This window comes from Aulonocara sp. 'chitande type north' Nkhata Bay, linkage group LG8 (genome assembly GCF_057382095.1).
Source record: "Aulonocara sp. 'chitande type north' Nkhata Bay isolate Kocher_YH1m ecotype deep benthic linkage group LG8, A_spYH_male_GT1.1, whole genome shotgun sequence".
NCBI lineage: Eukaryota > Metazoa > Chordata > Actinopteri > Cichliformes > Cichlidae > Aulonocara > Aulonocara sp. 'chitande type north' Nkhata Bay.
In genome coordinates this window covers 17,821,143-17,844,390 of record NC_141351.1, presented here as the reverse complement: position 1 = coordinate 17,844,390, position 23,248 = coordinate 17,821,143, and the positions used below count along the sequence as shown (strand labels likewise).

At 40.6% G+C, this 23,248-nt stretch overlaps 1 protein-coding gene across 3 annotated transcripts in view; it reads right to left on the bottom strand.

Annotated features, from left to right (window-relative positions):
- The window catches only part of mta3 (metastasis associated 1 family, member 3), a 29,783-nt gene that overhangs the window by 5,021 nt on the left and 1,514 nt on the right, over positions 1–23,248 (bottom strand). Inside the window, exons 2-19 of one of the 3 annotated variants that reach the window (XR_015130755.1) lie at positions 22,312–22,379; positions 21,182–21,275; positions 15,639–15,765; positions 15,396–15,459; positions 12,326–12,443; positions 12,056–12,158; positions 11,447–11,546; positions 11,165–11,353; positions 10,393–10,467; positions 8,991–9,049; positions 8,723–8,841; positions 7,173–7,330; positions 5,078–5,300; positions 3,321–3,413; positions 3,032–3,193; positions 2,601–2,708; positions 2,410–2,441; positions 2,229–2,328 (exon numbers count right to left, since the gene is read on the bottom strand). Coding sequence is in view for 2 of the 3 variants with exons in the window: in XM_086303996.1 (XP_086160122.1) it covers positions 2,210–2,328; positions 2,410–2,441; positions 3,032–3,193; positions 3,321–3,413; positions 5,078–5,300; positions 7,173–7,330; positions 8,723–8,841; positions 8,991–9,049; positions 10,393–10,467; positions 11,165–11,353; positions 11,447–11,546; positions 12,056–12,158; positions 12,326–12,443; positions 15,396–15,459; positions 15,639–15,765; positions 21,182–21,275; positions 22,312–22,379 (1,903 nt within the window). In the remaining variant the exon portion in view is untranslated. Of the gene's footprint in view, positions 1–2,209; positions 2,329–2,409; positions 2,442–2,485; positions 2,709–3,031; positions 3,194–3,320; positions 3,414–5,077; positions 5,301–7,172; positions 7,331–8,722; positions 8,842–8,990; positions 9,050–10,392; positions 10,468–11,164; positions 11,354–11,446; positions 11,547–12,055; positions 12,159–12,325; positions 12,444–15,395; positions 15,460–15,638; positions 15,766–21,181; positions 21,276–22,311; positions 22,380–23,248 lie in introns of those variants that run through there. The other 2 variants (XM_086303996.1, XM_086303997.1) reach the window with 2 other exon arrangements.

Genomic DNA, 23,248 nt, shown 5'->3' with positions numbered 1-23,248 from the left:
CTAGGAGACAATTAAACAAAGGGTGCAGAATTCAGATCGATGCTGTCCCACTCACACGGCCATGTTGCCTTGGTGGTAACTGAGTGATTCATGCAAGTGCAGCCATGGTTAATGTGGTAATGATATTTCCACTCAGGGCACAACGGTGCCAGGCTCCATCTGCACCAGTTAGCCTCCTCTAATTTTAGCCCCAGCGGTCCGAGGGCGGCTGTGAGAGCCGAGCGCTATGGCTCATTTAGACACAGGCTTAATGGAGGAACATCTTTCTCTTGCACATGGGAACACATACGTACGTGTATGAGTCCATGCGGGAAAGTGCATGTGTACATTTAAAGAAAAAGTAAATGGATGTAAATTCAGTCACATAGAAAAAAGTATATTAATGGCTAAAGCAACGCAAAAAGAAACAGACCATGAAGGTGAATACACTTGAATGAAGAGGTTTTTTATTAAAAATGTATACGCGTATTTGTTTATAATGCAGAAAAAAAAACCAACAGCAACAAAATCAATGGCAGGCTGTTTCAGCTGAAAAGCTGGAGGATGATGAAACAGCATGTTTTGAACAGCTGTTTATGGCACAGTTAATCGCATTTATTAAATGTTTTATTAAATTACCTGAATGCACCATGAAATCTTACATTTCAGCTGGACTTTGGTTAAATCTTCAGAAAGTATACCATCTTTCACCCGTGCCTTCAAAGACATGCTTGTGCTTATGAGAGGATTCATCATAAGTGGGATATGATATTCACATTCACCCCTTGGGAACCTGAATGTCTGCACCACCTAACCCTCAGACCCACAGGGCTAATGTAGCTAAAAGGTAACTGAACTGAATCAGACAGCAATAAATAAATAACTAGAAATCTGACCAAGACAAATCCTTAAGCGCCTTGAGGCAACTATTGTTGTGACTTGGCTCTATATAAATAAAACTGAATTGAATTCACAGTGAAGCACAAGATTAATGTCTATATGGGAAAAAATGCATCCACATCCTTGACTGAATCCAAGTGTGGGACTAGTCTCAAAGGTTTGAACTGGACTTGTTGTTCTCTGCTTGTTTCTTTGCTCTCTTTACTGTTAGTTTTGATTTTCTGTGAGTCTTCAGTTCTGGATACATGTTAGCTCTAGTTTGTTTGTGTGTCTGCGTTTCACTGTTTCCAGTTAAAAACTATGTCATTTTTTAGTTATCAGGCTCTTATGTCTTCCATCTTTGCTCTTTAGCTCTACTTCCCTTCCTCATTGTCAGTGATTGTCCTCACCTTCACTTGTGTTTCATTACCACACTGTGTTCATGGGGTAATCCCCTGATTATCCCATGTGTACATAAAATAGTCCAATTCTTCTCCTTAGTCTCTGTTTGCTTACCTGCATGTTCTCTTGTGGTGTCTGAATAACATCTGTTTAATATTTGGGCTTTTATCAGTGAATATACAGCTTGTTAATTGGTCTGTTGCACTTTGGCTCTTATGCACTGCACACTCCCCACAGTCTGCAAACTTTAACAAACTGTGACAGGGGGCCAAATTTAGATATAGTGAGCCTAAAAACACAAATCAATCATGAAATTTGTACTATTTATAGATCCATTAATTTTCTTCCATGTATCTAATTCGAAGGAGGGGTTTTGAGTCTATCTCAGTGGCCATAGGGCAAGAAGCGGGGTACAGCGGGGACTTTGGACTGTGGGAGGAAGCCATAGTACCCCAAGAGGAACCACGCAGACACAGGGAGAACATCTGCACAGAAAGGACCTTCAAATCCAGGACCTTCTTGCTGTGAGGCAACAGTGCTAACTATCACACCACTGTGCTGCCCAAGCTTCTTACTGATTTAAAATCCTTTAAAGTTGTCAAAACCCCTTAACCCCCCCCCCCCCCCCCCCCCCCCCCCCAAAAAAAAATAGTACAATATGACATGAGTGTGTTAATCAGTTTCCAAATTTTCCATCCAGTTGGTCAAAACAGTGTTGAATGATGCGCTGATGTGTTTGCACTCTTAGGGCATTGTGTTGTATCCTTTTGAGCTGATGTGCATTGTGCATCTGTCTCAAGGTCACCATGAGACAAAAATAACTTGCTGTCCATTTCTGTCCCAGACTATTTCCTGTCATCTGCTTTCGCTCAGCTGTCAGCATCTTCCTTCAGACACACACACACACAACAAGCCTATCAGAATTCAAGAAAGGGTCACCTTTGCTTACCTGGTCTCCCGTGTGACAAGGAAGAAGCTGTCATCGGGAGCATCAATCCAATTAGGGCGCCTCTTGCGAATCATCACTCCTCCTCTGGTATTTCCACTGCTGCTGCTGCGGCCGTTATGCTGCAAGACATACATCCGAACGTTAGAGAGCAGTCGATGCAGCTGTAGAGGAAGTGTAAAGCAAATAGAAAATAAGCCTACCATGAGAGGTCCACCTGTTGTACCTGGGTTCTCTGCAAAAACAAACCCACAGCAGTGAGAGAAAGAGGCAAAGTACACATGAGGGAATCTGCCAGTTGCGAGTAGTATTGATTGGTTTTATTTCTTGTCCTAGTTACAAGTTGTGCAACAAATAACTGTGTTTCAATTTCAGTAAAAAAAAGTGAAGTTACCAATAAAAAACAAAGTGTCAAACTGAAGTTGAACCATCCAAATTATCCAAATGACCCCCATCTGCTGATTCGTTTTCATTAGAATTAGTTGTCATTCTCTCCAACGAGCTAGTTTAGATAAGAAATGGCAGAAAAGGTTATCAACTCCAGATGTATTCCTACTAATTGGATTTTTTATTAAGCATAAGGATAACAAAACATTGGATATCAACACTATTTATTCCCCAGACTTAATTCACATTACGAGTAACTTAAAAAAAAGAAAGAAGGGATGCATTTTCTTTTTTCTTTTGAATGTGGGGGGCTTTAAACAGAATGGACTTTCTGCTTTTGAGCAGGATTAAATTAAGCAAATCTGAAAATAATTACCTTTGTGGGATTAAATCAGATCTCTTTTTCTTTTTACTGATTAATAAGAGTCTGTGATGTACCTGTGCGCCTGTCTGGGTCAGCCCTGCTGTGGTGATGATAGCTGCGTTTTCCCAGCATGCCGTGAGGCCCATGTGGTAGAGAGGAGAGTAGGCGTCTAGGGGGAGGCGTCTGAAGGCCCGGGGTGCGGTGGGAGCGAGGGGCGTGGGTTGCTGGACGGGACTCTGGAAAAGACACACCGGAGGTGCATGAAGTGGCTCCTATAGACCATCTGAGTTATTTCTGCTCATGTTTTATTGGCTTAATGGGTTAGACTCCTACTGCTCAAACACTGACTGTGTGTTCATTTACCTAGAAACTGCAGGACACTAGTCAGAGTGCTCCTTTGGGCGGCTCTGGTTTTAGGTAGGCGAGTCCCCTGCCCTTCCGACACCCTTAACATGTCTAAACCAAACACACATACACAGAAATTTTTGTTAATCCCCTCTTCTCCCCGTATTTAAATTTAAAAAAATTTTTAAAAAAAAACCTATTTATCCGTTTATCAACATGAACATCTCATGCAGATGAAAATGGCCTCTTCTCAGGTACATGATTATGGATAAAGACCACAAGATGCAGGATTTGATGCAAAGGAGCAAATGACTGAGGTATTTTGCAGCGACTTGCTCTAAGGGAGGAGAAATCTCCCCCCCTCTCACATGCGCATACAGATGTCAGCACATGCTTACATGCATGAAAACATATCGTAGACACATACATTCAATTATGAAGACGGCATGACAGCAGGCACTGGAGGTTGAGTCCATGCTGAGGAGCGGGGGAGGCGGGGGTGCCGCTGTGCTTCCTCTGAGTGTGGTGGAGTTGATGGACAGAGAACACAGACACATGAAGCACAAGGACTCGGAAAAGATGCTTTCAGGTGTGACTTTATTGCAGGTCTACTCCACATTCACACAGCAATGAAAGAAAAGAGCAAAAAAAAAAAAAAAGTAGAGGTAGAAGATGAGATGAGAATATTGCAACAGTCGTTAGAGAATGAAAGATGAGGGAGGGGAAATCGAAGGCGAGGAATGAGTCTGAGTGGCAAATCCTGTCCACAGGATATACGAGACAGGGTGGATTCATATGAATATTGCATGATTTGAAACACAGGAAATTAGCTGAGTGAATAATATGGCAAAAGGTCCATCCCCAAATGGGATCTGGACTCCTTATGATTGGGCCTGATCTACTAGGGGCGATGCAGCCAGCAGCTATACCCAAGTCTTCTCTTCACCTTCCTTCCTTCAGGGTTCCAAATCTGTCTGAAGCTCACAATCAATCCAAACAGTTCACTTTGTCTTGTACACAGATACACACATGATCAATAGGAGGGAAAAACGCATGTGCAAAAAAAAAAAAAAAAAAAGTTTAAATTAAAAAAATATTTAAAAATGGTGATGGCAAAGACAGTGAAGCTGAGGTTCAGTATTTACAATGAACATATGTGGCTGAGACAACTCACTCAGTCATAACAGCACAGACTGGACGCACCTTTACCAGGAGCGCCGTGCAAAATAGAGCTTTTCTTAATAAAATACATTTCCTCTACCAGCAACTTCAGCAAATATATACGGCTCAGACTAGACTTCTACTGGATGCTGTTACAATCTATTCATTATGACAGGAGCGACTTCAGTCACAGTGTGTGTGTGTGTGTGTGTGTGTGTGTGTGTGTATCCCTGTTTAACCACTCGAACAATGGCTTTTGGTTCAAAGTGACTCAGAAACATAACAACAAGGCAAAAGAATAAAAAAAATAATAAAGAAAAAAAAAACACGAATGAAAAGATGATCAAAACTCAGTTATGAGGACAGGCAGTCTTTATTGGAAACGGGGGGGAGAATACAAAAAACAAAATAACAATAATTATAATAAAACAGAAAGAGACAGACGGAGGGGGTGGGTGGGGCAGAGGCGAGCAGAGATGTCGGGGGCTGATGGTGGGGCAGTCGGGGTGAGGGGAGGTGTGTGTTGGTGTGTGTCTCTGTATGTTGTGTTCTGTCTGGAGATGTGTATGTGTATCCATGTGGCAGAAGTTAGGAGGAATTGAAAGAGCTCTTACACTCTGCCTTTATGGCCCCACAGTTAATGGGGACAAAGGGCCGGCGCGCAGCACGGCGCAGCCTGATGATGTCACGGCACATGTGCCGGGCCAGCTTGGTGAGGCGGGTGGCCTGCAGCAGGAAAGCCTGCTTGGTCTTCATGGAGGATTTGGGGCTGTTGCTGTTTCGCATCGGCACCATGTGGTTGGACTGGCGGGGAGCGTGACCCCTTGAGCGAGACTCCTGAGATCGAGGGAGGGACAGAAAGGAAGGAAAAAACAAACAAACAAAACACAAAAGAAAATTTAATCAGTTTGACATCCGGCAGAAAATGTAAAAGTCAGAGATGGTTCAACAAATCCAATGGTTTTTAAACTCTTGGGCTGGGAATGGGAACTTCAGTTGAATGGTTATATTTTTGCAGGGGGGAAAACTCATCTTCATTTAAATGCAGCCTTAGTGCATATGTGCACATCAAAGAGTTGCACTGAGCATAAAAACTCAAAAATAGACAATTTTGTTCAAAAAACCCCCAAAAGTGTATCATGTTAAAATTTCCAATAAAAAGGGATTAAAAAGGTTGAGTATATATATCATGCTGACCTTTATGTCACCAAAATTTAACTTGGATTTGGTTTTATTAACAAAGGCTATTAGTTTAAAATGTAGAATGGTGGCTTTCTTGGAGAGGGGGGGGGGGGGTCATGCCAGAAAAGGTTTGATAACCACTACACTAGCTTCTGTATTATTGGATTTTATTTTGAAAAACCATGATCAAAAGATTCACATTGGCTGGTTTGAAGGCTTTAACAAAAAATCTGAAAAACAAATTAGATTTTACTGTTATTTATTATTAAAAACATGCATGTTTAACACAAAACTGTTTTGTGGTTCAAACTGTTGTAGAGGGGAGTCTAATTCACTCTGTCGTCACTGTGGAGGCTACTGTTCGTGGTGCTGTTGAACTGTATTGTGTAATACAGTGAGGAGAATCTAATCATTTGCCCGCCCCGTTTATCCCAGCGGATAATTACAGCCTCTAAAACGGCCATAAAGTTGAATCAGCACCCTTCTGAAAACAGTTTAGATAAAAATCAAGCATTACAACCTTCCTGAGGGAAGGATTTATTGCAGGGCCGCTGCATTAGATAACTGGCAATCGAGCTTGTTTTGTGAAACAGAAGCAAAGCCACTGTTTTCAGATGAAGACTGATATTAGTAAAAGCTTCTATTATGGTTTCCATCAGCCACTTTCTTGGACTACTATTATTTTTATGTCTGGATATTTTGATATTTTGTCACTGCATCCATAAAATTTACATCAAGATGGTAAACGGGTTAAACTACTGAGTGCCTGATGGTCCCTTAAAAATATTTTTACCGCAGCACAATCAGCAACCTCTCCGGTGAGTCATCATGCAGCTAAACTCCAACTCCTTCGTCTTAGACTGCAGCTAGTAATGGTAAACCTTGTTCTGCTCTGCACCAACGAGGGGCTTAGCATAGAGCACGGCTGGGTAATTAATCTTCCCAAGAGGCCACGAGAAACTGGGATTGCTATGAAGGGCTGCACCAATAGCTTATAAAGAGATAAAAATGAATACTGAGCAGAATGGAGATCAGCTCATCGCTACAGCCCTCCACAACAGATCAAGATTCTTGTGTTCTCAGTTTCTCCTTGAGAAAACCGATTGCCCACCTCTGATACAGAGGCACATGAACCAGTTCTCCATCTGCTCCAAGCTTCTGGTTATGATAACCTTCAGCTAGCAGAGGATCACCAAAATAACCCACACTTCCATCACCAGCTGTATTCCAGTTGAAGAACATTTTTACCACAGCTTAAGATTATCTTTTTGGGATTGCCTCATCAGTGATGTGAAAGGGCCAGGAGCTAGCTGGTGTCTAGTGTCTGAACTTAAAATAAAGGCAAATTGTGGCCAAAAGAACAGCTTAAAATGTGTCACCAAATTTAAAGTGTCAGGAACGCTGCATCACACAGGAGGTACAGATTTTTACAAGTTTGTTTCAAAGGCTTTGTTTTTGTCTAACTCTAATATGAACATGTTTTAAGGACCTGCAGAAACCCTTCTCTGTACCCTCCACTGAGCTTACATTGCTTGCTGGAGTGGGTGAGGTCCTCTCCTCTGGACCCTCAGCTCTGCTTGGCATCTTCAGACCACCGTACTTCTTCCAGTACATCCAGCAGGAGACGCACAGACGACACTGCATGTTTGGAGGCCCCCATGAATACCACTGGGCTGACTGCATGGCTGTTAATGTATGGAATCCATTAACACTTGTTAGAGAGATGGCAGAAAAGACTGGTCTCAAGACACTAAGAATATTGATCTCCATCTTTTCCTGTGTGATTTTATCAATATTCATACTACACAAGACGTCACTATATGCTTGCTACTGACTTTAAGTGCTTACAAACATGAAACAGTGCACGAGGCCGTTGTACTGCAAAGTGAGCAGATATTAGGCATTTAGATTTATCATTTCCATCAAATAATTTTAGTTGTCAGCTTTTTTAAATATTCTACATTTTACAGTAGATTTTAAGGGGAATGTTAGGATGTGTTCAAGAACTAATAAGCAGAACTCAGGTTATAATTTTTACAATTCTCCCAGTTCTCAGTGCAATTGAGTCCCACCAAGGGACACAAAAATGAATATCATCATAATAAAACGTGACATCAGCAGAAGTCTGCCGCAGACAGATTTTTATGTCCAGCAGAATTATTATTACTGAAAAGTCAAATATCCAGAGAATCTTGCAACTTGTGTTATAGTGGATTGTTAAAATTCAGAAACAGTTATGTTGAAGGCATTTTATGCTACTTAGATTTTTGTTGACAAGGGGCAAAAAATGTGTATCCTCCAACAGGTTGATTTAAGGTGAAACTGGTCACAAAGAGTTAAACACTGCTGCACCAAAAGCCTTGGGGCAATGGGTTTGTTTTGGTTGCTAGCAGACTGCCACAGTTGCCTGCAGTTTGCACGCAAGATTTAGATTTACCTACAAATATATGCCAGCCCTTCCCTGAGCAGCAGCAAAACTGCATGGCACTACACAACCAGAAGCAGAGTCTGTACACCTTCACTCTGTTTGGGAAATACTTTTTTTTCCCCCTTCTTTGTGATCGGTGGTTGCAGTGGGTCATCAAAAGCTCTCTGGGCCTTTGTTCCAGGTTATTTATCAAAATCATTGCACCCATGCTTAAAAATGGCTCTCCTCGTAAGGGTGAAAGTAAAAGTAATAATAGAAGAGATAAGAAAGAAAGCAAAGTAGTTAAAATTATCTTGGTTTTGTTCTAGGAATGTGTGACTTGGGCTGTAGCTAACCACCCTGCTTGCTAATCCTCTCACAAAGTGAAATCTAATATTTTTAGGCAGCTAGAGGCACTCTGTTAACACTCTGGGTTGCATACTGTGGGACAACGATTTCCCCTTTCAGTCTGTGAAGCTGTTAATAATAAGCAAAGACTGAAAATAAAAGGAAAGCATTTCTTCTTTAAGTAAGAGAAGCGACAGCTGTCTAAGGCTTCATTTGTTTCCATTAGATTTCTAATTGACTTTTGTTCACTGCCCTCACCACTTAATTTCACACTTGCCATGGCTAATCACACACTCACTCTCACACGCACACACTAACTCACTGTAGCAGCTTTCGCAGGCTCTGCCCCCCCCTGCTGCGTGGTAGGCCCCGGGGCCCGCTCCGTTCACCGTCGCCATCTTGCCATTGGTCATCGAGATCTGGTTGGGGTTGGGTTTGTTACTGTCAGAGGACAGACAAAGTGATTTAGGAAGCAGAATGACAGCAGCTATACTGCATAAAATCATCATCTGTCCACCACAAGCAGAGTAACAGACAAAAGACATCCAATGTCATCTGCAAACACTGAAATATGAAATAAAGAAACTTACTATGTGGGGATATAAACCTGCTTCAGCTTGCTTTCTGCCTCTGCTGCCTTCAGTCTCTTCTGTTCAAAGAGGGAAAAAAAATGGATTCTTCATTAATCCCAAAATAAAAAAAACTGTTGCCTTTAACAAGCATTGCTTCAAATAAAACTCAGCCCTGCATCCTGAAAGTTGGAGTGTGGAATTACAGTGGTAATAATTAAATCTGTCGATGTAATTCAAAGGAGTTGTTTTCTCCCTCTATGCTTTTTAGGGGCACATAAACACAATTTATATCTGAGCACATGAAATCCTTGGAGAGCAAAGGCTATCCCTTTGTGCATGCTATACAGTTGGTTGCTCTTCTCAAACACAAGGACCTTTTTAACCAGATTTTTTGCTTCTTTGGTTGTAAACATGTTCTGCACCACCACGCCTATCTTAAGGGGAACTACCCTGTTTCTACACAGAGGGCAGTTTTATCATAAGACGTAACACTTAGTCTGTGAATAGCTATATAAAGTTTTCGATAGCTCTAGAAAAAGAAAAAGTTTAGTAGGCCGTGCAGCAAGCATTTTTCAAATTTATTAAGCAATGGAGGTCCAAGGAATGGTGCAACTGAATTAGACGTAAAAGTATCCTACATTTTTTAAGCTGCACTCGTACAGACTGCCACTTCAGAATTAATCACTGCAAATACATTTATATCGGTATAATAAAAACATAACGAGGACCATTTTACTATGTGTGGCAGCTCAGAAAAAATTAAATAAAGTAAAAAGAATAAAAAAAGACATTTCAAAAGTGGTCAGAGCTGTGGGTGAGAACTTTATTTCAATAGAAAGCCTGATTCTAGCCACTTCTACTTATTTTGTATCCCTAGGGATACGGTTATAATTTTAAAAACTGAACAAGCATGAAAACGTCACTTTTTGTGGGGACTAATTTTGAACTGTGTGAAACCTTTTGATTTTACAGAAAGACAGTTGGAATAGTTGTTGTGAACTGCTTTGGTTTTGTTGTGCCTTTCTAATGAATCAATGAGTTTTTGCACATTTTTAAAAGGAAACAAAATCTTGAGCTTAAGCTATTCAGCTCCTTTGAGAAGTCTTTTTTGAAGATGTTGACTGCCTGATACGCTTTTCCTTTTCTTTTTTTAAATTCTTGCAGCTTCAAATAAACATAAAAACTGGAGTATCCTTTTCAGATTAAAGTCCCATGTAGTAGTCAATAAAAAAACAAAAATAAACAAAGCTAGGACAAAGTTGCTTTATTTATTTATGCAGGAGGAGTTTTTGCCCACTAGAAGCGCGATGCAGTTGTTAGGGATGGCATCGTTTAGTTTAATCTTGTGTAAATGTAAGAAAAACACACACTAATTACAAAAAAAGATGCATGTAGCATAGCAGCTACATGGTTTTCTCACCTGTTGCACATATCTGTCTGTAGTCTTCCACATGTAGTAATACTCTATGATACTGGTCAGAGACTTCCACGGCAGCTTCACAAGAAGAACGGTCGAGCACGGGGAGAGAAAGAAAGACAGACACAGAGCAAATTAATGATATTAATATCTCATGTTCTTGCCATCTGGGTGCGAAGCCTTCATGTATATTCATGAGCAAGAGGCATCGTGACCACAGAGGCTCAGAGTTACTGGCTTTGCTTGGTTCTGGGCCTCAGACGGAAACACAGAGAAATTCACACATTTAATAAGTATTCATGAGCACCTGGTGCCACCGCATACACCCATACCCTGGCTTTATTGTACAGTAGAGGTAGATGGTGGGAAGGAGAGTTCAAAAGAACCAAACAGTCATCCCTCACCCCCACAGGCTTGAAAGGCGAGTGCTAAAATTGGTAATTTTGTGCTTCACAGAACAGCAGCTTCAATTTATGCAGATTACAATGGATTTCCATTGTGACAGATTTTCACTGATGAGGGAGGACGACTCTTTGGAAACTTCTCAAAGCCTCAAAGTCGAACCTCTCAACTGTCCATCGGCATGCTGTGAATACATTTCACCACATGAAGACTTTAACTGCACAGTGAGCAGTCTCTCACAGTAACGGGTAACAACCAATCAAATGCTACATAAAAACAAAATATCTTAAAAGCACCATAAATAATGTAATATTCTTTTGAATAACTTCTACGTCAACAGGATTACCAGGCAGAATGATAACAAAACACTTACAAAGTCTTGTCGGATGTCATTGAAGTCTTTTCCATATTTCTCTAATGCCTCTTCAAACATGGCAGCTTCCGAGGCGCTCCACTCCTCCATCTCATCCCTGCAAAGCACCGGGCCCCCCGCTGGGACCAGTACGCTCAGCGCACTGGACAAATCGTAATTATGGCGGTGCAATGTGTCCATCGCATGGAACTGTAATCAATGCACGCAGAAAAAAAGCTTACAAAACCATCAATTAAATCCCAGCAAGGTGCTGCAGGGTTTGACTGTGTGTGTCCCACTGACCAGTGTGATATCTCGTGAGGCTGCAGCTGCACTCATGTGTAAGCTTGGCTGTCTAACAGAGCTGCTGCAGTCCAGCGCTCGGGCAAAGGTCCCGACCGCCCTGAAAATTACCCACAATCAGTCAATACATGATACATATATGCACAGCTTACTGCATGGTCTGACATATTAATGTGCAGGGCATGTCTGCAAAGAAAACACTAACAGCCTCACAGCTCAAAATATGCACTGGGTGGTATGGAGCAAAAATATATGGCAAACACAGATGAGTCGTTCATCAGAAACAGTAAACAGTCGTTTGTTAACCAAAAAGCGATTTAAATCTCTGCGTGATTCATTTTTAATTCATTTTCATCCTCCCTTATAAATAAAAACCCATGACAAATTCACATATTGAATGAATAAAAATGAAAATAATGAGCCAAACTTATGAGCCATGGCTCATAACAGTGTGCATTTATATTATCTCACACACTAAATATTTCAGCCAATCCTTCACAGCACCACGGGCTATTAAAGTGCTAAAACTCAGAATTATTACATCTGTGAAACTGCCTATCCAGTGCATGCGATCGAGAAGTTGTTGCTGTAGATGTGAGGGCGACCTACCGTGCCACCACTAAGAATTGGTCTATCTGTTTGTTGGTGAGTGGGCACTCTGGATCCCACAGTTTCTCTTCTAGTTTGGCCTGATCTCTCTCATCTGCCTCACCTGCAAAGCCCAGAGACAACAGCTCACACACACAGTAGGATAACAATGGATTTGCCTTCCACGCTTATTTGCTTATTAGTGATGGTTTTAATTATAAACTAATTACATTTTGTTTATGCTTTAGAAAAAGGGTTAGGAAAGAAATAAAGGTGAAATCTGCGATTCACCTTCTTGTAGCATTTCAGGTACATCTGCCTGAAAACGCGGTCCCACTCTGATCTCTCCTTTGTCAGCCAACAGGGTTTTCTGTGTTGGGTCATAAACCAGCGAATAGAAGAAGGTATCCTAAGGAAAACATCACATCCATTAATGTGGAGCTTCCCAGATTTTGGCAGGGCTGGGATTCCTGTGATCTCCAGGTGTTATAACAGATATAATTATACTTATGTGACAGACAACATGCAAAATATAATAAAGAGTTTTAGTAAAAATCTAATATAATCAGTCAACTGAGAAGAAAATATTACTCAACTGTTTACTGATTATTTGTTTAGGTCATTTTTAAGCCATACATGTTTTGACCGTTTAAATAAACAATAAAAAAACTGTTAAAAAAAGAAAGTAAAAGGAACGTAGCATCAGCCACACGGACCTAGCGACATCCACCACCCCCAGGCACCCTGTGGTTGCAGGGGGAAAATATTTATTTCCCCAACTGGTTGTTGCTAGGTGAAATTGTTGCAAACAGTGTGACGTTTTTTTTTGGTGCAGCACCGTATAGCTGTGTTACTAATTTCACCTACCAACTGCCGGCAACCTCCAGCAATCACTCAGCCAGAAAGTGGGAGAATACAAACTTCCTAGCAACAAGTTGCCGACAGGTCCAGGCTTGCATTACCTCAGCTTTTTGATAATATTGTCAAGATTCTTCCCACAAATGGCAAACTTTTTTTGTGCATTCCCCAATTTTTATTCATCATTACCAATATAAATGCATCACAAGTCACTAGTTCACCTGGCCGTTCACTCCCCACCAGTCAGGCCTTACTCTAAGACAATAAAAAATTCCCGCTTTCTGTGCTAATCAAGCCTAATTCTTTGCAATGGTATTTCTGTCGTGTAACAGCTAGCTTCTAGGCCTTATCCAGTGAGCTACAGACACTGTGGATTCTTTATGTATTCCACTTTATGTCTACCCCAACAGCACCCTGTATTTTCCTGATGAACGAAATGAATCACTACGTTTTTCTCTATTGGTTAACAATAGGGCTGAACGATATATCGCATTTGCGATAATATCGCGACATGATCAAGTGCAATTTTCTAACCGCAAAGGCTGCGATTATACTCTGGACATGTCCAAATTCATGGGCTGCATCCTCCTGAGGCCGCATTTGTAGACCGATTACGTCACAGCGACGCGCCGAAGGCTGTCCAAATTACTACCATATCCCAGAATTCATAGCGCGGCCCAGCCAAACTCCAGTTTCCAACAATGGCGGCCGCTACTAAGTTTTAAAATTACTCATACTAATCTTTCTGGGTCACAAAATAAACTTTTAAAATATTTTCAGGCGAGAAAGTAGTTGTGTAAACATCAAATATCTGCTCGGTTTATCAAGATATCCCATATTTGCAAAAGTGCTTCGACGTTTTCAGAGGCGTCTGCTACCCACCAGCTCGACAGCTAGCCGGGAGCTCGAGGGTTACTGATGCGGCCGAGAACGGCACAACTCCCGGCACATCATTTTCAGATCACCGCGGAGTTTCGCTGCTCGGGTTAAACGTAATATATAAGTCACTTAGACAACCTAAAAATGTTATTGTTGGGCTTTTTTCAGTGTTTTGTTTGTTCGTGAGTAAATCGGTTTGGCTGAGATTAAAGTTATTAGATTAGATAAAATAAAACTTTATTAATCCCCCGGGTGGGTTCCTCCTTGGTTTTCACACAGCTGACTAAACGTCAAACAGAAAACTTATTAAACAGAAGTATGAGACAGTCGAGAATTTACACCAGTGTCTGGTTATATTTTAGATAGCAAGAAGCAGACGGCCGAGTTTATTAAACTCCACCGAGACAGCGGTGACGCTAATCAGAACTAGACCGTCCAATTTCACGCCTTTAAACTTTAAAGGCGTGTTTGTGTGTGTGTTTATACAATTGCTATTATGTTTGCACTTTATGTGTAATGTTACTGACTGCAGAGATCAGTAAGATGTGTGTATTTTTTATTTATTAGTTTTATTTATTTAATATTATTTTTTAATTGAATGACTGTCTAGTAGTTCACAGATGTCGAAAAACTGAGTGTGGTAAAGCCACTGATTTTTTTTATGTATATTTCTGCAATCTGCACATTGTACTGACTTTCATTTTAATGTTTACACCAGGGTTCCTTGTCAGCACTTTATGCTCAGATGTTTGTAAGCTAAAAATAAACTATTGTGTATGTTCAAATATACTGTTGTGATTGAAGAAGTTAAATAAAAATGTCAGTCATCAATTCATGCATCACCTCATGTCATCATAACAGAGGTCTGTCTTCCAGGAAAGAACAGTTTAAAATTAATGTAATATAGTATTGGCCATACTATATGATGTATTGCTTGTCTTTGTTTAATAATACAGAAGACAAAGACCTTAAAAAAATAATCGCATATCGCATCGCAATATTGGGGCAAAAAAATCGCAATTAGATTATTTTCCATAATCGTTCAGCCCTAGTTAACAAACCCATTTTATATCAATGTGAACCAGCGCTGCGTCTGCCTCCATGTACCAGAGGAACTTGTGCGCATGATGTCTTGATGCATACTCAATCATCCAGGTAAGTAAATCCCCAAAAGTTGATTCTGTTCATCTGGATGATTCTGTTCATCCAGATGAACAGAATCATCCAGATGAACAGAATCAACTTTTGGGGAGTTGTGCACATGATGTTACAAATGAAGAAGAGTGGGCCAAGGTGCAGGCACTAATTTGGATCTTCATAGATTTGCTCATGGTAAATGAAGCAACGGTGTACGCAGCTGCATCTAAACCCTTTAAGACACAAATTGATTATTTGTATTGAAACAGATTTCTAATGTGAGAGTCTTTTTTTAGGAGTTTAATAACTGGCAGGGACATATCTGAAAAGCCTGAATACTTCCTGAAGCAACAGAATTTAACAACAACAACAAAAAGAAGAAAAGGAAAGAAAAAGCATGTAAATTATGACCGGACTTTCTATGATGCAGCTTGAGGTAACAAAAACCAGAAAGAGACATCAATTTGTTCCCCCCTCTCAGGCTTACCTCTTTGTCAAGGTATGAAAGAACGGCTTCAGTCTCATTCAATAATGCGACACTGCACTTCCCCCTAATGGAGAGAGAGAGGGGAGGAAGCACACACCATATAAAAACACAAACAAAGGAAGTGCGCACTGTGTGATGGATGGATTCATGGCTGAATGAGTGACTATCCATGGGCACTGCCTTTAGTTGGCGAGCTGTACAGTCCATTTTCTGTATGTATTTGTATGCCTCTGTGCACTGTACCTGATGTGTGTCGCAGGTAGACTCTCATACTGCCGGGAGAGGAAGAGCTCTCTGTGGCGGAGCTGGTGTTTCTGTTTTTCTGTTAGCTCTGTCTCTGTTGGGTTCTCCTTCTCCTCCTCGAGCTCCTCTGCAAAGGAAAAGACAAAACAAATGAATCCATTTCATGAGACACTTTTGTCATCAATATATCCCAGAGACAAAAAAAAAAAAAAAAAAAAAAAAAAAACAGTGACTGATAAATGTGAAAAAAAATAAATAAATAAATAACATCAAAACTCACAGATTCTTCAATTTATCCCTCAGACTGTAATTTCACATTTGTTAGCAGTGCTTTCTCAAATGAGGAGGCCCATGCTTTTATGACTCTGGATTTGCTGGTTGGCACATAATACTAGGCAGTATATAAACATATTAAATCACTGGTAAACAGTGCAGGCACTGCATACACTTTGAATAAATATAATTCTATAAGTGGATTTTCAATATACTAGAACTTATATAGTGTCACATTTATATGAGGGAAATGCATGCATTTGTCAGTTTCAGAGAGAAATAGAATTATTTTGTACAGTCAGTGAGGTAAGACAAAGATCTTAATTAATAGGTTTGACATTTACAGGGGAATTACTTCAGCAGCTTTCACACCATATACAGTGAAAGATCCCAAGTGATGCTGAAAGAGGAAGCAGCGAAAAGCAGCCTTCATTTGAAAGTGAAATTTTTCAACTGCCATGAACATTATTTTATTCATCTGCAATGTGCTGGGGAAACAGCAAAAATTGCTTTGCTCAATTGATTAAAACCCAGTCTGCCAATCATGCGTCAATGGCTAAACTCTGAAAACATGACAGTATTGTTTGCTGAAGACAACATGTGGGTGGAACAGCAGCAGCAGCGAAAAATACACCAACATTAGAGTCTGGAAAATGTTGGCATTTCAGTTAATGTTACATTAAGAAGTGAAACAAATGTAATATCCTGAAAAGAGTTACTGTTAAAAATGTATAAACTGCAACAGATAGCATTTGTTGCAGAAAATACTCTGCACATCATCTGCAAAGGCTCATGTTTTTGTAAAATACTATTATATATAATCCCCCTCTCACCCTGTGGGCAGTCTTTATTTGTTCTTCCAGCTCAGGTCCTCTACCAGGGGCCTGGGAGCTTGAGGGTCCTGTGCAGTATCTTAGCTGTTCCTAGGACTGCGCTCTTCTGAGCAGAGATCTCAGATGTCGTTGCTGGAATTTGCTGGAGCCACTCTCCCAGATTGGGGGGGGTCGTCACTGCTCCAAGTGTTACCATGGGGACCAAAGTTGACTTTACTCTCCATCTTGTCTAGCTGCTCTCTCAGCCCTTGGTTTTTCTCCAGCTTTGTGTTTCTCCTTACTGATGTTGCCATCATTTGGTATAGCTACATCCATCACTATGGCCTTTTTCCTCTGCTTGTCCACCACTGGTTAACCATCTGTATCCCACGGGATTTTAGCACGGTCATCTTTGGAGACGTGTCCCATTGCGACCTCAAAGCCATACCTGCGTTCCTGTATACTATGCTAGGCACATTGTTATGGCGTTGCCTGTATGCCCTGCCTGTTAGCATCTTGCACACTGCTGTTATGCGCTGGATTTATTCAGGGCCTTAACCCTTATTGATCTTGTGCTACCATGATTAGTGTCTCTGTACTGTCTTTCATTCCAGCCAATGGTAGGATTTTTTTTTTTAATTTAACACAGAAACATCTCATTACTAAAGTTAAGTGATGTCATAAGCTTAGTTAATGTTAAAACAGATGTGCCTGATTGCACCATATCCAGTACAGAAGAGTAGGAATGCAGTCTGCTGAGATTTTAAAGCATCTAAATGCTGTGTGTTTACAGTGGTCCACAGGCTTAATAAAATATAAAGTTTGATACACGCAGACTGTACAGTGCCTGCTGAATTGAGGCAAAAATGTACAGCTGTTATTTCTCTTTCGCTTCTTTCAATGCAACATCCCCCTTGGCTCAGTCTTAACAGCTGGAGGACACTTCATACAAACCATTACTCAACTAGACTAAACACAAAGTTTTTCTTCTATTTTGTTTGAGTTTGTTTTTGTCCTCCCACATGTTCTGCTGTCATGTTGATCAGAAGATCATTTCTACCTGCGCTCCTGACTCCTGGCTGGTTAGTAGACAGTTATACCGGCAGTTACTGAGAAATGGACATCTTAAGTTTATAAGAATCTTAGGTTGGAAGAGCATTCGAGATACTTCTAACCATCTCTTACTGTGTGATCACCGCTCTGGAGACTCAGTTCCTTCCTTTGTTGGTTATCTTTTATCTGGGGCTGCCCAAAATTGCACAGCATACCCGGCTTCACACAAAAAGACAGAGCCACACGTCTGTATCTTTCTACCTTCAACTAAAAAGTTTTCAGCTATGACTCTTACATAAACTTTCGTCCTGTAAAAATCAAATTTAGTTGCTGTTCTTTTGTTTTCCCTCTGAAATAATGTCAAACATAAATTAACTGGGTTTTTTTACGCTGCACTAGGCTGCCATAAATTTTATTGTTGTTTCTCGATTTTCTTCTGACCAGCTGGCAGACGAAGGACACCAAACACCTTGCAGAACTGGCACAGCACTTTGATCAATGCTCTGTCTCTGCATACTGCAAGTTTTATCTTTTTGTTCTTGCTTTATGTCTATAAAGTCTACCTCAATCAGGATAACTGGTTTTTACCAGCAGTTCTATGACACATACACAGGGAACAGTATTTTTCCAGTCAGTGCTGAATGACGTGAATGCAGTAAACATGTTGTTCACTGGGTCTCCTGCTGCTCTTCATTGCAATCACCCACATCTAAACTGGAAATCTGCTTTGGTGGAAAGCATGTTTTTTACTTCGAGAAACTAACTATTAATGTGTTTTATTCTGGCCATTAGCCTTCTGGAATCAGGTAGTCTGCTTCCCACACTGAATAGGTGTTGCTGTGATGACACTTTCTTTTCCTTTTCACTTCACACATCCACACTCAAATTCTGTAAAATGCAGTAACAAGCAATTGAGAAATTACTGTGAAATACAAACATGAATCCCCCAAGTTGGAGTACAAATTTAAGTTTCAACGTCTCCATCTCTGGCATTAAAAACCTCTTATTTCTAGTTAAATGTGCAATTTACAAAGTTGCCAAGAGAAATCACTATTGGAAATGTCATTCTGATTGACAGAAAGCTTAATTACATTTTTTTCTGAAAAAAGAAAATCCAAAGTGTCATGTCTCAAGTTTAAAGTCTTTAAAAATTTTCGATAATTAAGTCATCCTGATATCATCTGTCTGTTGAAATTTAGCCATCACATTACATCCTCAAAACAAGAAGGTTCTGGGTTCAAATCAAGACTTGGGCCCTTTTCTGTGGTGCTTGCTTGTTCTTTCCCATAGGGGTGGGCGATATAAACGATATACGATAGAAACAATATAAATTTGGCCAACGATAGAGATTTTGACTATACCGCTCTATCGCGATAGCGCATGTTGATGTCATCAAGCTGCGCCTGTTTTGGTCGTCTGGTCATCTGCAAATTATGCCGAGAGTCATAGCAAAGAGATGAAGCACTTTTGAAATATGGGGAAAGCCAAAAACGGTGCTTCCTCCACTTCCGTAACATTGATTCATTAATGTTGAATTCTCTTGCAGCTGTTCTATTCCCATGTTGTTGCAGTATATTAATAACTAACCTCGTATTGTGGATGAATAATCTCAGTTGTTCTCCTGACTGAAGTTTGGCCCGTGTATAGCATCCTGCTATGCGATTGCATTTGTCCCTAACCACCAGAATCCCTCACGTTAACTTTTATCAAGTGGAAAAAAAGTTGGCGTTCATCCTCCAGCTTCACTGTGCTAATGTTATGCTAACATAGCTGTGTTGCTAGCAATCACGTAGCACAACATTATATACCAGGTAGTCCAACTTCAGTAACCCTGCAAACGCCACTGCTGTTTAGTTTTCTGTCTTCATTTATGTTGGAAGTGGTAGCAGAGCTGTACGTTTTAAATAGTTTCAAAAATCTCTCAGAACATGGTATGCCATGTTTAGGTGGAGACTAGCGAGCTAACTTCCTGTTAATTTCTAACTCCATTAAATTTAATAACTTCTGTTTTCATGGATGCCTGGATGTTAAACTTAATTGTTACACCTGGTAAAGCAGCAACGCTGATGATTTTATTAAAGATGAAAGAATTTAGACCGTTTTAACTCTCAGTGTTCGTTTGACTTTGGGACCTGAGGGGACGGAGTTTTGGACCCAGATTACTCAGGACCCAGAAGCTCCTCACTACGGCAGCCGTAATGCTCTGACAATCCATCAAGCAGTGCGGCTTACCAAAGTTGTACTAAAACATTTTTTAACAGATTTCTGCACGCCAAAATCAGTTCGAGGTCAGTAAGCACAACCAGAATTCATACATAAGGCGCACTCTCGATTTTTGAGAAAATTAAAGGATTTTAAGTGTGCCTTATAGTGTGGAAAATACATTATACAGAAGAAAAGAATATATCGCGATATATATCGTTACCGCACATGCTTCAAATTATATCACAATATGAATTTTAGGCCATATCGCCCAGCCCTACTTTCCCAGTACGCCAGCCTCCTCCCACCATCTAAACCATGCGTGGGCTGCGTTGATTGGTAATACTAAACTGGCCCCAAGTGTGAATGGTTTCCTGTCTCTCTGTGTCAGCCCTGTGACAGACTGATGACCAGTTCAGTCCAGGGTGTACCCTGCCTCTCAGCCTATGACAGCTGGAATCAGCTCCAGCCACTTGTGATCCTAAACTGCATAAGTGAAAGAAAATGGATGGATGGCTTAATCTTCACCACTGGTTACACTTCTGTCACATAATTGACTAGTCTAAAATATCACAACTCTCCTTAAAGGAAAAAATACAATTTAGAATACAATATTTCATAGAGTCCAAGGTGACACTGCTTGATTTGTCCAACCAACAAAGACAAGTCACTCTAAAGTTTAGCAAAACAGAAAGAACCCATCCACCCAGTTTCTTCTGCTTATCTAAATCAGGGTCACAGTTGAGCTGGAGCACATCCCCACTGCCATAAAGCAAAAGGTGAGGTCGCCAGTCACCGGGCCAACACAGAAAAACAGAAACCATTCACACTTACCCAAAAAGTTTATTCTGTTCATCTGAACATAGCGTTTTCAGTGGGAGAAACATTTCGTCACTCATCCAAGTGACTTCTTCAGTCTCCAACTTTTTGGGTTTTCCTTACCTGGATGATTGAGCATGCATCAAGACATTTACACTTACATTCCGACATAGAAGCAGTTTAGTCTCACCAATTAACCTAACCCCACTAACTGCATGTCTTTGGGCTGTGGAAGGAAGCCGGAGTACCCACATAGAACCACATGGTGAATTAGAGCACAGAACCCTCTAATGTAAATACAACAGTTTAATGTGTATTAATGCAAACACAATCTAAAGAAACTGTACTGTTTTACACAGATGATGCGTCACAACTGCTACTCACTTGCATGTTTATCTGCAAGCTGGATGAGGCTGTGGGAGATGTCTCTCCTTCTGTAGAAACAAACTACCTTGGCCTCCACGTTCCCACTGGCAGTCTAAAAGAGAGGAGAGACATCCAGGTTGACTCAAATAAGTGGCAACACCTACCTGTGCAACCCTGTAATTTCCCAAGAGACCTGGCTCCTTTGTGTACCTATCAAGCTGTGCTCAAACTCAGCCAGTATTAAATGTCGTGACTGATGACTAGATGTGGGGGTAAAAGGTTTGAAAAAGGTTTGAAGAAGAAGAAGAAGAAAAAAAAAGAAACAACTTATACTCCCCACCTACCTGCTTCCAAGTTTGTGTACAAAAGCAAATGTATCTATATAAAAAGGGATCTGGAGTAAATAACAGGAACAACGATGTGCATATCGATGCACTAGCTAAAGCCACAAAAATGTCCATCGTGCTTGATCAAGCACTCCATTTCACCTTTACCAACACAATAAGCTTCATACAGCTTGTATTTGCAACAGCAGAGGTTTATTAAATCGTATCATGCTGCAGGGACTTCCTGTTACTTCATCATTTATGATAATTACGATGTCTCCTGACTTTAGATTATAACATTGAGCCTCAGTACACTCTTTCAGGATGATAATGTGATCTAGCATTATTCCACCCACACAATCCGATAATGACCTGCATTTATCTGAACATCTCAGTGCAAGCATGACACAGGAAAAGCTTTTACACACCTATTAACAATGCTTGTGAAGGATTTCGAACAAAATAAAACAGGAATTACGGTAAAATGCCGAGAGAAAAAAGAGAGAGCAACAACACTGCTGTTCAAGGTTGGTATCAGCTTATAATTAAAATAAATCTGCATCTTTAGCCCAAAGCTACATGAGCTTGTGAAATGTTGATAATAGTCACCCCGCCTACAAACACACAGGTGTGTCAAGTCATACTAATGACAGTTGGTAGATCAGGGAACACCTGTCTTTTCAAGCCATATTACAAACAAGGTCACAAAATCCACACAAACAATGGGAAAGTGATAGGGTGGGGACAGGAGCACAGAGGAATTCAAGGAATTCTCTAACATATTCTCACACTCATGAAAATGAAAAACGCACACATCAGTACCTTATTGAGTTCTTCTATCCGACGGATCAGGTAAGGGTTACTGGAGGAGTTCTCAAAGAATACATAGTCTGCAACAGGAAACACGCATATCATATATTTAAATATATAGACCACATGAACTTTAAAAAAAAAAAGGGGGGGGGGGCAGGGATAGCTCAGTAGGTAGAGTGGTGGCCCCATGATCGGAAGGTCAGGGGTTCGATTCCCCTGAACAGCTACCCTGAGGTACCCCTGAGCAAGGTACCGTCCCTACACACTGCTCCCCGGGCGCCCAGTGGCTGCCCACTGCTTCACTGAGTGAATGGGTTAAATGCAGAGAGGGATTTTCCCCACGGGGACCAATAAAGTACACTTTCTTCTTCTAATACATTGGCGCTACAGTAGGTCAAATCAAAGAATATGCATGTCCTTTAATCAATAAATATGTGCAAAGTTGTGACTTTCAGAAAGTGTTGCACCAGAAAAGTTAAAAGGAAAAATCTCTAGTCAACAACCACCAACTTATGGGTGAATAAAAGTGCAAAATTATCAGTCTTTCAACCTGTTGCCATATGTTACCACACTGTTTCAGTTTGTATGAAAAAATAAATTAAAGACAATAAAAACTTCAATATGCCATTAAAAAAAAAAAAAAAAAAAGATTGCCCATGCATATAAATAACATCACCAGATGCCAGTATAGCTCTCTGGGTTTGAGTAGATGACCCATATGCCGTAAGCCTAATGCAGAAGCACTGGTTTGAATCCCCATCTTTCTTCCAGCTTATGTGTCTTCTAGACACTGCCAGTTCCCAACAAATGGGACAAATAAAATAAATGTAACAATATCTCTTTTTTTTTTTTATTAAACTTTACACAACTTTAGGTTGTGGCAAAGGCAGCATTGACACAAAGTCTGATATATTTCATTCCACATGTTCCAGACTTTTAAACGGTG